We start from the raw sequence: 14,250 nt of genomic DNA on the forward strand, positions 1-14,250 counted from the left end.
GGGTTTGGATTCGGGTTTGGATTCGGGTTTGGCGTTAAGGATAAGTTCTGGAGGCGGGTTCGTTGGCGCTCGACGGCTTTCCCGCGGACTTGTGTCCAGCCGTGGGTTTTTATCAGCGCATTTACTTCGTTGAGGATGCGTTGGCGGATTCCTGGGATGTGGGAACCTCCTCCGACGAATATGATACGGGACATGCATATCCCGCGTGCGTCGGGGGGTAGGGCGAGGAGGGTGTTGTAGAGGAGTAAGGGGAGGGGTTTTTCCTCGTCGTCGAGGTCGGATTCCGGGATGCCGTGGGCGAAGAGGGCTTTTTCGACTGGTTCGGCAAATTTGGGGAAGGGGACGTCGATGTATTCGGAACCCGGGTTTGAGGGGGAGGGTATGGAGATGGTTGTGTTTGGGAGATCGGTTGGTTCGGTTTCTGTGTGGGTTTTGCACCATGCGAAGCGGGTGACTACTTCTTCGCAGTATTCGAAGTTCACGGAGAGTTCGTCTGTTGTTGGGTCTCGGGTGCTGGTGCTGGTTGAGGTGAGGTGGGTGAGGAATCGGCCTGTCTCTTGGAGTAGGTGTTTCATTGCCCTGGTGCTGCGTTTGTGTGCGACTTCTCTGTATTCGTAGACGCCGGTCACTGTGGTCTCAGCCCAGCCTAGATCCACTACCATTGCTGAGCGTACTCCGGCAGCTGTCGCGGACATGGCTGCGGATGGTAGGAGCGTGATACTTGGAAACCGCCAGCGGTTGAACAAGGTCGACAGAACAGACGCCAGTAACGGATGAGGCATAAGAGATGGCATAACAAGAACCAGCCGTGTTGTCCCCGCGTCCGTCAACAGGTACTTATTGTACGTCTCGCGAACCACTCGCTCAATCTTATCCTCGACAAGGCCCAAATCGACCTTTCGCAGATCCATCCCCCACAGCTCATATGGATTCGCCCACTCCTCTGGACTAACAGACAGTTCGGTAGACGGGCCGTAATTCAACCATCCCCGATAATCGCCCGTCCTCCTCGATTCCTCCGGCCCAAACCCAACAGTACACATGGGCGTGCTCTCGCCCTCAAAGCCTGCTCGGAGCCATCTCGAGCCCAATTCGAATATAATAGCATCTTCCTCGCTACGAAACGAGGAGCCGGATGAGGTACTTGCGAAAGAGGAGTTGTTTGAGCGGAGTTGGTGTTGGGGGGTTTGGGGGGAAGACGGTCTGGCGGTTTGACTGTGGCGTAGGTTTGATGGGAGATTTGAGCCGGAGAAGCGTTTGCTGTCGCCAGCGGATATAGATGAGGCGCTTGCCATGCTCGTCGTTTTGGTATAGAAGCCGGTCGAGCTGTCGGTGCTGTTTACTTCGGCGCGGGGAGCGGAGAATCGATCAATTCATGCTTTGCGCGTCTGCAGGGTGATTTTCGAGTAAACAATGCCCTGCTGTTCAAGCTATCCACTTGAAGATTTTCAATTGAGAGTTCAGATTCGAGAAATTCGCAATGAAGCTTGAATTGTGAAAGTGCCAGACTACATATCCATGCGGCTTAAGGCCGGATCTACGTCGGGCCGGTGCTATTGCTTTTCCGCGACGTCAATAACGACGAAGAGCTAAACCGCTATCAACTTGGCTTATTATAGCGTGGGCTTGTTATTGGGGTGTTTTTGGAAGAATTGGATGTGATCGGCTTATGTCAGTTTAGTTTTGCCCCATGGGGATCCCCGGGTGAGTACAAGAACAGCTATGCCAGATATATATATCTCTGTTTGTTTACAACGCGCTGGCTAGACAACCAATAACTAACTTAACAGACTCATCAATGCCATCGGCCCTGGAGAACGGATATCACTATCCAAACTGGCCATAACGCATCTGGAACAAACAGCAAGGCCCATCCGTATCGCGGTTGATATCTCAATATGGCTGTTCCAGGTGCAGGCAGGGCGAGGCGGAAGGAACCCCGAAATCCGGACACTGTTCTACCGACTTTTGAAATTTTTGGCATTACCCATTCACCCTCTCTTTGTCTATGATGGGAAAAATAAACCGCCGTTTAAACGAGGGAAAGCGGTTTCTGGACAGGGAAATGCGCCTATTATCCAGATATCAAAGCGCTTGATCGATCTATTTCGGTTTCCTAGACATGATGCCCCGGGAGAGGCAGAGGCGGAATGTGCGAATCTGCAGAGAGCGGGTATTGTCGATGCTGTGATGAGCAATGATGTTGATGCTATGATGTTTGGGTCGAAGATGACTATCATGAATTTCTCCAAGGAGAGTGGTAGTACCACTTCTGCATCGCATGTTACTTGCTATCGGATGGGCAATCAAGCAGATACGCCTAATGTTGATCTCGACCGTCCCGGTATGGTTCTTTTCGCGATGCTCAGTGGAGGTGACTACCTGCCCTCTGGTGTCCCGAAGTGCGGTAGCAAATTGGCAACGGAGATCTCAAAGGCCGGTTTTGGATCGGATCTCTTGGACGCAATCAACGCCAAAGGCACGCAGCGAACGGAGCAGTTGAGCGAATGGAGAGAGCGGCTCCAGTATGAATTGGAAGAGAACGAAAGTGGCTACTTCAATACCAAGCACAAGGCTGTCCGGATTCCACAAAGTTTTCCAGATCAGACGATTTTGGAGTACTATGCGTCGCCTGCTGAATCAAATACCGAAGAACTTGAAATTTTGCAACGCCGCTTAATGAACGATTGGGACCAGGACATTGATCCTTTGGAGATCAGGAATTTTGCCGCAAGACTTTTTGATTGGAATTACCGCTCTGGAGCGCGGAAAGTTGTACGACTGCTTGCAGAGCCTTTGGTTTCTTACAAGATCCGTCTCAGAAGACAACTTAACGGTCCGTCATTGTCGAACAGCGATATTCCTATGCTGCGGAAAGTCTACAAAAGTCGCACAAATTACAGTACAGATGGTCTGACGGAGTTGCAAGTCGACGTCATTCCAATAAACATTGTTGGTCTGGACCTTTTCGCAGAGGAACCCAGCCCCCCGCTTCCATCACAGGGATCACAGGAAGCGGCAGCATCCGGCGACGAAGTGGACGATGACCTCGAAGCTCCTGTTGAGCCTGTCACTCAATCCCCTGTCAAGAAACGAGTGACTAAGCGATACGACCCCTACGCACCAGAGAAGATGTGGGTATTTGAAGCCTTGGCTAGAATCGGCATCCCAGACGTCGTCGAACAGTGGGAAAAAGAACGAGCCGCGAAGTTAGCGCCAAAGAAGCCAAGTACTCGAAAGACAGGCCCTAAGAATAAGGGACCGCTAGACCCAGGGATGAAACGCGGAAGTATCTTGAAATACGGTACACTCACGAAACCACGCCCCGAGGTCTCTCAGTTCAAACAAGCGCAGCTATTCGAAGCAGCACTCCCCAGTACACCGAACTCAAGCCAACTGTCGGGGATAGGATCACAAAACCGCACAGGTACAGCATCTCCAAAGTCCCACATGCCAGGTCCTGGGACATCCTGGGCAGACAGTCTGGACAACCTCGTTGACATCTTCTCTCCCTCATACACAATGCCTCCCGAATTAAATGCAAAAGGCCGTAGCCGCGGCAGACCCCGTCTCGAATCCCGGCGCGCAGCGATCTGCTCAGACGGTGTCGAAGTAGTGGACTTGGAGGCATCAGGTGATGAGTTCACCCTGAACGTTCCCTCTCCACCTCCGACCCGTCCACGGAAGCTTAAAATCAGTGTCGACTATCCGGCCTTTCCAGAGGTAGAGAAGAAACCCAAATCCAAACCGAAGACGAAGACGAAGGCGAAGACGAAGACGAAGACCCCTACACCATCACCCTCACCCTCATCCTCACCCTCCCCTACCAAGAAGAGCAACAGACGCGCCCAGAAAGACATTCAGGGCGATCCGGAGGATCGGAAAACCGCCAAGAAACTGGGCGAATCTTTGTCCAAGCCATCATCGAAACATAACCCTGTTTCTGGTGGACAGCCTGGATCCCGTGGTTGCATCGAATCAGCACCCCCAAAGCGCCGGTCGCCGAGGAAGAAGACACCAACACCAAGTACCAATGAACCCACCATAGAGCACAAGACAAACAATATACCCTCATCAGTCATGGAATATCTTCCGCAAGAAACACCAATTAAGAAAGCAGAGAAGAAAAACCAGGAACTAAAGCAACGCGCGAAAAAGAATAAAGAGCCATCACGTTCTGAATCTCTCGAAGCCAACGGCTCTCAAGAACAGACCAAACCGTCCGAAGATCTGCCAATTCCCAAGAAGAGAACATCGCAGCATGTCGAAGCCGTAATAACGCACGACGGTTCCTGGGCTATGGAGCCTGCTTCTGAGTCTGAGAATCATGGCAGTGCAAAGGATGGGGATGACTCGGGGAGTCAGCGCAAGGAGACGAAGGCAAATAAGAAGCGTATTCCGCGTGTTAGCATCTTGGACCTGGTTGATTGAGCTGGGCTTGGTCTACTATTCTATTATTACTGTTGCATCGTTTTGGTACGGGTTTAGGCGTTGGGGACTAGAATACAGGTTACTTCAGAGTAGAGGACTCAGTATGAATATAATTACCTCCAAGAAACACATCCTGCTATTCCATAATTTGTAATCTGTATTCTCAAATATCTAGCTAAATATATATAAATGCAAAACGCACGCTCGTGCAATCGGATATCAATAAGAAGTGAAGTCGAAGTCGGTTGTCAAAAAGACAACCTGGTAGAAAAAGAACACCATCCACCAACAAAAGCAACAACCCCTGATAAAGACAAATAAAATAATACACTAACCGTCAAAAGAAGGCTATGGAAACAGTTATTCAATGCGTATGCTTGCTTCGCTTGATTCAAAAGCGGGAGAAGGAGGGTAGTATCGTGCGTGCGATAGGATAAGGGATCACTGTTGAAAATCCCATCAATGACAAAAGAAAGCCCTATGATATGATGAAGTAAAGAGCGTTGGTAGATCTTTTTCTTTTTTCTTTAAGAAAATGACTGGTCTACCCGAAAACCTTCAAGAAGCCCCAGAGACCGAATCCACTCAGCACGGGGATCGTGATGTTGTCGTCCCAGCCGAAGATATCCACGAATTCGCTACCGGCAGCTACAATACCGGAAACAAAGCTCATAGCTCCGAGTGCCAGGGGACCGGTGATGACAGCCTTCGACGACTCGGTAGTCCAGCCAAGGAGGTTCCTAACACAATTCGGGACAAGGTTCAGACTGCCAGTGAACATGGCGGAGCCTTCGGGGTCATTGGGGAAAGTTCCGATATACGGGACAAACCAGCCCCAGAAGGCGGCGGCAGCGGCAACACCCACGAACCAAGCGGCCAGGCTTCCGGCGAAGCTCTTTCCTTTACGGAGTTGGAAGGTGTACCGGCCGTACAGGCGGCCAAAGGTGGAGGCGGCGGTGTCGCACCAGCTGAGAAGGAGGATGCTCATGACACCAACGTCCTTGGGAAGGAAGCGCAGGACTGTGTATGCGCCCAGCAAGTACCAAATCACACCGTTGTAGCCCGACACCTCTGTCTCGCGCATTAGTGCGCCCACGCAACGGATGTAGAATTTGTTGACGGTTTCTGAGCGATGTCGAATCAAGTCGGTGGCGGCAATGGGCACGAGAGCCGAGAACAGCCATGGTGTGATCTGTAATGATTGTACGCCCCGGCTATACAGTTGAAGAGTAATGAATCCAATGGACACGTGCAGAAGCTTGCGCGGAATCTCATGGCGATGGATGAAGTTGCGATAACGAGAGTGTAGAGGGATAATTCCTAGAGGCGAAGGCGATCGAGAAGAAACGTCGTGCAAGCCTTGTTGGACTTTGGAGAGCGGCGACAGGTAGTCATTGGTCTTGCCGTTAGCCTCAACCTCCCCCTTCTTCGCAGGTGTTATCGGAGTTGGTTTCCGCTGTCGCGCTGTGCCATTAGGCGGTGTTGAATTACGGGACCTTGTTCGCGTGCGCTTCGAAGTCGAATCGTTCTCGTCTGCTTTCTTTTCGGGTACGCCGGTCTGCCGCTGCCTTCGCGCAGCAGAACGAGTCGTAGGTCCGAAATAATCCTCCCGCGAACGCGATCCTTCCGGTGAAGTTGGGGTAGGAGAAATGACCCGAGGCGTCTCGGGAACGGCGTCTTGAGATCGAGGCATAGTGACCGGCTTGATGCCCAAGGGCGGGACGGCAGGTCTTCGAATCAACCCGGACAAAGGTCGGCGAAACGGCGACAGATAATCGCAGGCAAAAATGCCGGGGCTAGCAAAGCCCTCGGATGAAGCAATGATGGGCAACTAGGTAGTTGTTTTTCGGGGAGTAAAGGAGGGAGATCGATTCAGCTGACTGGAGGAAAACCGCGGCGCATCATGTGCTCTCAGGCACCAGTCAGCATGGTCTTTGAACAGGGCTCGGTGGGTAGGAAATTTAGCGCAAGGCTGGTTCAGACAAAGCAGACAATATTGCTTTTTCTCCAGTCAGTTCGCAAGCCGGCGCGTCCGGAGAGTGTCTCTTTCAGGCAAAAACGAGGTCGAACAAAATGAGTAACTGATCACGTGTGCAACTCACCGCCCGCGATGATCTATTCGGCGATCATTTGATGATGCCTTTTTTTTTTTTTTTTTTTTTTTTTTTTTTTTTTTTTTTTTTTTTATGCGCCGAGCTCGACATCAATAATTCTTTATATATTGACTTGTGAAAGGACCATTCCTTTCTGGCTACTACGATGGCCCCCAAACCTCCGTCCGGAACGTCCGCCCGATCCTGGGATGGAGTGAACCCTCCTCTATCAGAATGGGTTCTTGAAGCTGTCTCGTCCATGGGCTTCACGCGGATGACGCCCGTACAAGCATCCGCCATTCCTCTGTTTATGGCACATAAGGATGTTGTGGTTGAGGCTGTTACTGGAAGTGGAAAGACGCTTTCTTTTCTGATTCCAGTGGTGGAAAAGTTATTACGCGTGGAGGAGCCGATTAAGAAGCATCACGTTGGTGCCATTATCATTTCGCCGACGAGGTAGCTCTTCCCCTGTCCCAATTGATTGGCGCACGCTGACACCTATCAGAGAACTTGCTTCACAGATCTACAAAGTGCTACTGTCGCTATTAGAATTCCACCCTGCCTCAGCCGCCGCCATCAATCCCTCAGAAGACGATGCGTCCCGCAAGAAACAATCCTCCTCTACCTACAAGGTCGTTCCGCAGCTTCTTCTCGGAGGCGCGACATCACCCGCCGAAGACTTGAGTAACTTCCTGAAGCGCTCGCCGAATCTTTTGGTCTCTACGCCTGGACGGTTACTGGAATTGCTTTCGTCGCCTCACGTCCATTGTCCTCAGTCGTCATTTGAAATGCTAGTGTTGGATGAGGCGGATAGACTTTTAGATCTTGGGTTCAAGAATGATCTTCAGAACATTCTGCGCCGGCTGCCTAAGCAGAGACGGACGGGGTTGTTTAGTGCTAGTGTCAGCGAGGCAGTGGACCAGATTGTGCGCGTTGGTCTGCGCAATCCCGTCAAGGTTATAGTCAAGGTGAAGGGGTCATCTGGTGCTTTGGATAAGCGGACTCCAGCGAGGTATGTCGCTCTCTCAATCCATAAAACAAGGAAACTAAACTGACCAAACAGTCTACAAATGACCTACCTCACCGTCCCCGCCCTACACAAATTCCCAGCCCTCAAAAAGATCCTCTCCTCCGTCCAACCAACACCCCAAAAAACAATCTTCTTCGTCTCAACCTGCACAGGCGTTGACTACCTCGCCGCAATCCTCCCCTCAATCCTAGGCAACGAATACTCCCTAATCCCCCTCCACGGAAAACACCCAGCAACCGTCCGCCAAAAGAACTTTAACGCCTACGTCAACTCCCAAACACCCGCCATCCTCCTAACAACAGACGTCGCATCCAGAGGTCTAGATATCCCATCCGTCGACCTCGTCGTCCAACTCGACCCACCCGCAGACCCAAAGACATTCATCCACCGATGCGGCCGCGCAGGCCGTGCCGGCCGTCGCGGAATCAGCGTAGTCCTCCTCCACCCCGGCCGCGAAGAAGACTACGTCTCTTTCCTCGAAGTCCGCAAAACACCCGTCACCGCATTCCCTTACCCCATCGACATCACCGACGAAGACGCAGCCGCGGCCACCGAGACCGCGCGCAAAATCGCCCTCAAGGACCGCGCGTACCATGACCGCGGTCAAAAGGCCTTCGTCAGCTGGCTTCGCAGCTACAGCAAGCACCAAGCAAGCAGTATTTTCCGCGTCGCGGACCTCGACTGGGAAGGCCTAGGCAAATCATGGGGTCTACTCAAACTCCCCAAAATGCCTGAACTGCGCAACTTCACGGGTGACCGCACGCTAGGCGTTAAAATCGACTGGGACAACTACACCTACAAGGATAAACAGCGCGAAGCACGACGCAAGGAAGCCCTCGCCGAATACCAGAACGGAACAGCCGAGGATAACCAGCAATCGAACAAACGACCCGCAAGCGAGAGTGTCGCGTGGAGCGATAAACTAGACAACAAGAATAAGAAGGCTAAGAGAAAGGATCAGAAGAAGGCGAAGCAGGATCATACTAAATGGGAGCGGATGACGGAGGAGGAGAAGCAGAAGGTTCTGGAGACGGAGACGATGCTTGCGGAGGTTAAGAAGAAGAATGATGAGGAGAGGAGGTTGAGACGGGAGGCTAAGAAGGCTGAAACTGGGGGTAAAGGTGCTGCTGGGGATGGTGTTGAGGAGGAATTTCAGGGGTTTGATTGAATATATTGAATTCTGAATGGTTTATCTTGTTGTCTCTATGTGATACCTTACGTGTATATGTATCTTCGATATTGAATAGACATGCCCTATCCACACCAACATCAACCCAATAAACCAATATCAGTAAGGCAAGCCATGTCCAATCTCCCTCCCCCGATAAAACCTCCTCACTTGCCCTTGTCCCCCTTGTCCTCGTCCAGATCCAACACCATCAACAGCCCCAGTTCCAAAGCCAGTCCCAGTCTGAATCACCCCAAACCCGAACCCACTCCCAAACTCGAATCCAGACCACAACGCAGTCTCAGCCCTAACACTAACACTCTCCTTCCACTTCTCTCTCAACCGCATGGCCGGCAACGAGAGCGGTTCACGCCTGAAGAAGCCTCGTGGTTTTGTTATGCGCAGTGTATGATTGCTCGCGGTGCCGGTGGTTGGGGTTAGGGTTGGGTTGAAGGTGACAGGGATGAGCATTTTTCTCTTTCGCTTCTGCTTCTGCAGTTGTTGAAGGGTGGTGTGGTTGTGGGGAGTATGGAAGGGGATGTCACCGCCACCATAACCATCATCATCACTATTAACTTCCATCTGATCAGAAGCAGGACTAACATCCATGTCCATGTCCATGATATCCGTGGTATCCTCAATCTCACAACGCGTCTCCTCGACCTCACACAAGGATAGCTCTGGCGATCTGTAAAGTGTTGCTTCTGCTTCCTTACAAGAAGGGCTGAGCTGATAGAAGTGCATTTCGCTTTTGCTATTTCTCGTTGATTCTGGTGGATGCTCGAGAGAATAAAGAAAAGGATAGTATGGAATGATGATTGAGTCAAGCTTGATAGAAGCTGTCGTTATATAGCTACAACCCTATCTATGCTCTTTGTTCTCTATGCCGGAATACACCGTCGGCTCAACGAGGCCCCCTTTATCCAAACAAAACCATGCATCACTCGCTTTCATAACTACAAAGAAACCAATGTCTATGTAAAATAAATAATGCTTCATTGTTCCAGTCTCGATTCTCGATTCAAAAACCGCTCATATGCTTTGCTAAATTCGAATGCTCAAACAACGACAACAATGACAGTAACAATGACAACAGCCCAGCTCCATGCGAATACGGGGTAACTCCGACAGAAACAATAAATGACAATAACCAGAAGGGGGAGGACAAGGCTGTTCGTAACAGCATCCACCAAGAAAGGGCCTTCAGCGGAGGCCGCGGACGGGAACGGTTCTAAAGAGAACTGAAACAAGGGAACACCCGCACTTTTATGGCCCTTCGACCACTCGATTATGAGTGGAAGGTCCAACGAGAGCGTCCAAACGAAGAATCATAATGAAAAGGAACTGGACAATGTCCTGGGCCCATCACCATCTCTAATAAAAGAGATGGGAGGTCCACAGGAATCGCCAGGAAGAAAAACAAACCCAATAAATGCGCCAAACTCAAAACATAGATATAAATCCGCAGAAAACACAAATATGAACAATCTAAACTAGAGTGGCTGCAAATTCCTCCATGCCACGACAGAAAGCCGAATGCCCGACTTCAATGTCAGAAGGATCCAAAACGTTATCAAGAATCTTCACAGCCTCGGGGTTAATCTCCAGGCTATCGACGAGACTGCGTTTCTCGGGCCATGTGAACTTGCTGAAATCGCCAGAAGGACAGCGCTCGTAGAGCCACTCGGCATCGCGCGCAAACTGGTCGTCCCCGAACTTCTCAGCTGGTTTCTCAATTGGCTTCTCAGGAACATTCTCCTTTTCAGGGCGTTCCTCCGGAATAACATCCTTGGGTTCAGGTTTCTTAAGAGGCTCGACATGGGGCGACTGGACCATTGGGCTCGTGGAGTACCGGCTGGCGGTACGAAGCCCACTAGGAGTCTTCGGCTTGTATTTCTCGGCCTGAGATCGGACCTTCGCAAGAGCTTCCGCGTCAACCTTAGGCGTACTTGGCGGAGCAAAAGGAGCGGCATGAGCAGGACGAGGCGATTGCAAACTGAACATGTTAGTATGATTGAGTAAAGAACATGACGCAAGATAAACATACCTTTCCTGAATCTGGCTGCGCGGGGTCGCGCGAGTTTCAGGCAAAGTGTTGGCAGGTGACAGAATTGCCGGAGTGGACGCTCCACTCGAAGAAGAATCATCAGAGAAATCGTCGTAATCAAAACCGAAAGATCCCTGACTGTTGAACTTGAATCCAGGAGGCCGCTGGGTAGGCGAGCCAGTAGTGGTCGGGGTCGCTGGTGCAGTCTTTGCGGAATCCGTGGCCGGCGTTGGTGACACATCGCCCAATCCCAAGAAGTGATGTCCTTGGTAGGGATCCGTTGCGCGGCCACGCTTTTTCGAAGGAGTATCCTCAGGACTGGCATCGAAGCGAACCTTCTTCGAGGGATGGCTCTCGGAGCGAAGTGCGCTGCGAACTGCAGACTTAGCGAGAGGAGTAGGTTTGGAGATAGATGGACTCGGCTCCTCTTCTTCATCGCTGTCAGAATAACAGAAGTAATCCAAGTCCAGACCATAACTGCAGCCAGGCGGGTTAGGAATCACGTCTGGCGACGGAGCACGCTTGCGCTTCTTGTCCATGGTGTCGGTAACCTCGCGTCCGCGTTCCTCCGCTGAGGTTGCAGCACCCTCAGGCGAGGCTTGAGCCTGCTTCTCCTGTTCTTGCGGTTGTTCCTTGTTTGCTGCACCCTTCTCAGCCGCGTCCCTCGCTTCAGCGGCAGGCTCTGGAGAGCGAGGAAGATACAAATCCCGATTGATAGGGCGCGGGAAGAGATCGTAAGACAGGTTGGGCAAAGGCTTCTTGGCGGGTGCAGACTTGGGGGTACTTCCACCAGGAGCTTTCCATTGTTCAGTTGTCACGACACGCTCCGTGCCGGGAGGTTGCGCGGGAGCTGCAGTAGTCTTCGTAGGAGTAGAAGGTGCCGATGGAGTAGATTGACGTGATGCGGTCTCCGGATCAATTTCTTCCCCTAATAAAAGTTAGCAAACTTGCGCTAGAATACTGTACGTGATTAGAAAACATACCTTCTTCAGTCCGGCCAAAAGATCGGCCAAGACGTGGCAGGAAGCGAGAAACAGAAAAACGGGGCACAGAGTTGAGCAATCCACGGATGTTCCACCCTCTGGGAGTCTCTGGAGTCCGAGGCTCCTGGGGCGTAGACTCCTCAATACTCCGAGAGGGCTCAGAAGATTCGGGAAAGTCAAACGAGTTGTGAGGGGCCGGAGGGGCAGGGCTCGGGGATGCTGACTCTGATGCCCGGCGGTCTGCCTCGGTCTGCGCGACGAGCTCAGGCAGTCGGAAAACAGTCGTATGGATGCGGCCCTGGCGCTCTGCTTGCCGCCGACGAAGTCTCTCGGCATATGGCATACCGTTCGTAGACAAACGACGCGACAGCGGGGCCAGGCGACGAGCCAACGACGTGCTGCCCGGCGGGCGCAATGTCCGGGATCGTTTGACCGACGGGGTTTCACTGATACGATCGGGGGAGTCGGCACGTGGGCGCTTCCGGTTCACTATGGTGGGCGTTAGCTGTCGTTTCTCCTTTGGGGCCTTCTTCGATAACGGGCTGTTGGGGCTAGGGGACAAAGGGGGACGAGGTTCCAAGGACGTGATATCCGCCTTCTGCATACACCCTGGGGAGACAGTCAGAGCTTCCACTGGGCTCGGAACTTCCAACTCCATTCTCTCCGACTCCTCAGAAATCGGCGACAACGGAGTGGGGAAGCGAAGACGCGCAGACCGAGTTGCCGATCGGAACTGCGGCTCTTCCACAGAGGGCCTTACAATTGGGGCCATGGAGGGAGGAGCGCATCCATCGTCGTATATTGACGTCTGCGTGGACAGGTCCGATGCGCCCAAGAATGGGACATACCGGCCTGGGGATTCCACCACAGATTGCCGAACCAAATCCAGCACCGGCAAGGAAGGCATGACCGGGGGTTCGGTGGCATACATGGATGCCATGACTGGTGTGGCCATGACATCGACGATGGGATCGGTCAGACGTAGGTCGCCCAACGATAGGATCAACGCGTTTACGGCGTCACTCCACTCCAATGACTGACCCAACTGTAAGGGACTTCCCTCTGTGGAAAACAGCTCCAGGGAATCTAACAGACCTCCGGTTTGCGACGAATCAGGGGAATTCGCCCGGGCAGGGGTAGCAGGAGGGGAGACGAGGCCAAGCTTTTGTTCTTCTGCAGCAATCGCCGCGTCGAGCTCCTGGCTAATGGCCTGAAAAGCGTCGTCCCCGTCGATGGAGGGTATTTGAGACAATTTAGACAATGGTGATCCAAGATCACTGAATTTCTCCAATTCCGGTGTCAAGAAAGCCACGTCGAAATCGTTGGACTCGTCCTTGTGTTCCTCGGGTCCTTGGGTCTCCAGGGTAAGGGTAGGGGTTGGTTGAAAGGGTTGGGACTCACAATCGCTGGCCTGGGGTTCCGACAAAACATCCACCGCTGATGAGGTAACCTCCGTAGACTTCTGGCTTTCCTCGTTATTCTCATCGGGAACCTTAGGGAATTCATTTGCTGTAGTATCGGCTTCGGCTTTGACTTCAGGAGATTGGGAAGCGTCGTGGGTTTCCTGTGATTCTTCCTCAGGGGACTGTTCAGCAGTCTTTCTAGTCGTCTTCCGCCCAGCCCTGGTTTTCATGGCGCGAGTTGCAGGGGCCTTTGTAGGTTTCGACGGAGGTTGTGCGGTAGTATCTGTCTTTCTGGCAGCAGCGGCTCTCTTCGTAGTGGCAGTCTTCCTGGTGGTAGTCTTCTTCGTGGTCGCAGCCTTCTTGGCTCCTGTATTCTTTGTGGTCGTAGTCTTCTTATTTGTCCTCGACCGCGTGGTGGGTTGTGCTTGAGGTTCCTCGTTATCGGATTGCGAGTTGGACTGCGCACTGGTGTGCGAAGTGCTTCTTGCTCTCATCGATCTTGTCTGACGGGGAGCATCCTTTTCTTTTTCGAGAGAAAGAAAACCCCCGGGCGAGATGGGTTGCGAGCGGGTACGCATTTTGAACTGGCCTGACTGTTCACCGGCACGAGACTTGACGCGAGGGAGGAAAAAGGCAAAGTAGACAAAAGAGTTGCGCTATTCGCGTCTTGACGTCGTAAATACGTCCTTACTGGAGATTCTGACGTCCAAGCAAAGTATGTAGGCAAGGAGAGATGCGATCTGACGAAGATAATGCGAGATGCAATGCAAAGAAGCGCTGGCGTGGAGTCGTAAAAGGGGAGAACGTGCGAAGATAAGCTGCGTGTAGGTGAGGTGAGAAGAGGAAAAAGTCGATAAATAGAGGGGCGAAGTGGGAGGAAATAAATAAGAGGCCGGAGACGATTGCTAAGGGTCGTCTATTGCGAGTGAGTGAGAACTGTTGTGGTGAGCAGGTCTTCATAGTGAATGTGGACAAACGCGAAGCAGGGAGGCAAACATGACTCAGGTGCATTCACTGACTTACCTGGCGGGGATAAAGTGTGCTAGTTCTAGTATTAAATCATTAATTATCTCAACAGGCCTGAGTGAAGATAGC

General features: G+C 52.0%; 6 protein-coding genes across 6 annotated transcripts; 2 read left to right on the plus strand and 4 right to left on the minus strand.

The window, feature by feature from the left end:
- Window positions 1–23: 23 nt before the first annotated feature.
- ASPGLDRAFT_103499 (uncharacterized protein) lies at window positions 24–1,229 on the minus strand (the record flags this gene model as incomplete). Its single annotated transcript, XM_022539443.1, has 1 exon — window positions 24–1,229. A coding segment is annotated over one exon (1,206 nt), but the record flags the coding sequence as incomplete, so codon positions are not given.
- A 461-nt stretch (window positions 1,230–1,690) lies between these two features.
- ASPGLDRAFT_53587 (GEN1/YEN1 family endonuclease) lies at window positions 1,691–4,431 on the plus strand (the record flags this gene model as incomplete). Its single annotated transcript, XM_022548020.1, has 2 exons — window positions 1,691–1,704; window positions 1,791–4,431. 2 exons carry the CDS (start codon window positions 1,691–1,693, stop codon window positions 4,429–4,431), a joined length of 2,655 nt encoding a protein of 884 aa, XP_022395183.1.
- Window positions 4,432–4,548: 117 nt separating this feature from the next.
- ASPGLDRAFT_53589 (diacylglycerol/polyprenol kinase family protein) lies at window positions 4,549–6,465 on the minus strand. Its single transcript, XM_022548021.1, has one exon. The coding sequence runs from the start codon at window positions 6,122–6,124 to the stop codon at window positions 4,976–4,978; it is 1,149 nt and encodes a 382-aa protein (XP_022395184.1). The 5' UTR covers window positions 6,125–6,465; the 3' UTR covers window positions 4,549–4,975.
- Window positions 6,466–6,627: 162 nt separating this feature from the next.
- spb4 (ATP-dependent RNA helicase SPB4) lies at window positions 6,628–8,852 on the plus strand. The gene is made up of 3 exons (XM_022548534.1): window positions 6,628–6,980; window positions 7,030–7,536; window positions 7,588–8,852. The coding sequence occupies exons 1-3, from the start codon at window positions 6,691–6,693 to the stop codon at window positions 8,720–8,722; spliced, it is 1,932 nt and encodes a 643-aa protein (XP_022395185.1). The 5' UTR covers window positions 6,628–6,690; the 3' UTR covers window positions 8,723–8,852.
- On the minus strand, window positions 8,843–9,466 carry ASPGLDRAFT_30607 (uncharacterized protein; the record flags this gene model as incomplete). The annotated part of the gene is made up of 1 exon (XM_022543963.1): window positions 8,843–9,466. One exon carries the CDS (start codon window positions 9,464–9,466, stop codon window positions 8,843–8,845), a length of 624 nt encoding a protein of 207 aa, XP_022395186.1.
- A 593-nt stretch (window positions 9,467–10,059) lies between these two features.
- Window positions 10,060–13,896, minus strand: ASPGLDRAFT_1208977 (uncharacterized protein). The gene is made up of 4 exons (XM_022540185.1): window positions 13,154–13,896; window positions 11,753–12,241; window positions 10,770–11,697; window positions 10,060–10,718 (listed from the first exon to the last, which is right to left on the minus strand). Exons 1-4 carry the CDS (start codon window positions 13,731–13,733, stop codon window positions 10,211–10,213), a joined length of 2,505 nt encoding a protein of 834 aa, XP_022395187.1. The 5' UTR covers window positions 13,734–13,896; the 3' UTR covers window positions 10,060–10,210.
- Window positions 13,897–14,250: the final 354 nt, after the last annotated feature.

The sequence above is a fragment of the Aspergillus glaucus genome (assembly GCF_001890805.1).
Source record: "Aspergillus glaucus CBS 516.65 unplaced genomic scaffold ASPGLscaffold_48, whole genome shotgun sequence".
In the NCBI taxonomy this organism is placed as follows: domain Eukaryota; kingdom Fungi; phylum Ascomycota; class Eurotiomycetes; order Eurotiales; family Aspergillaceae; genus Aspergillus; species Aspergillus glaucus.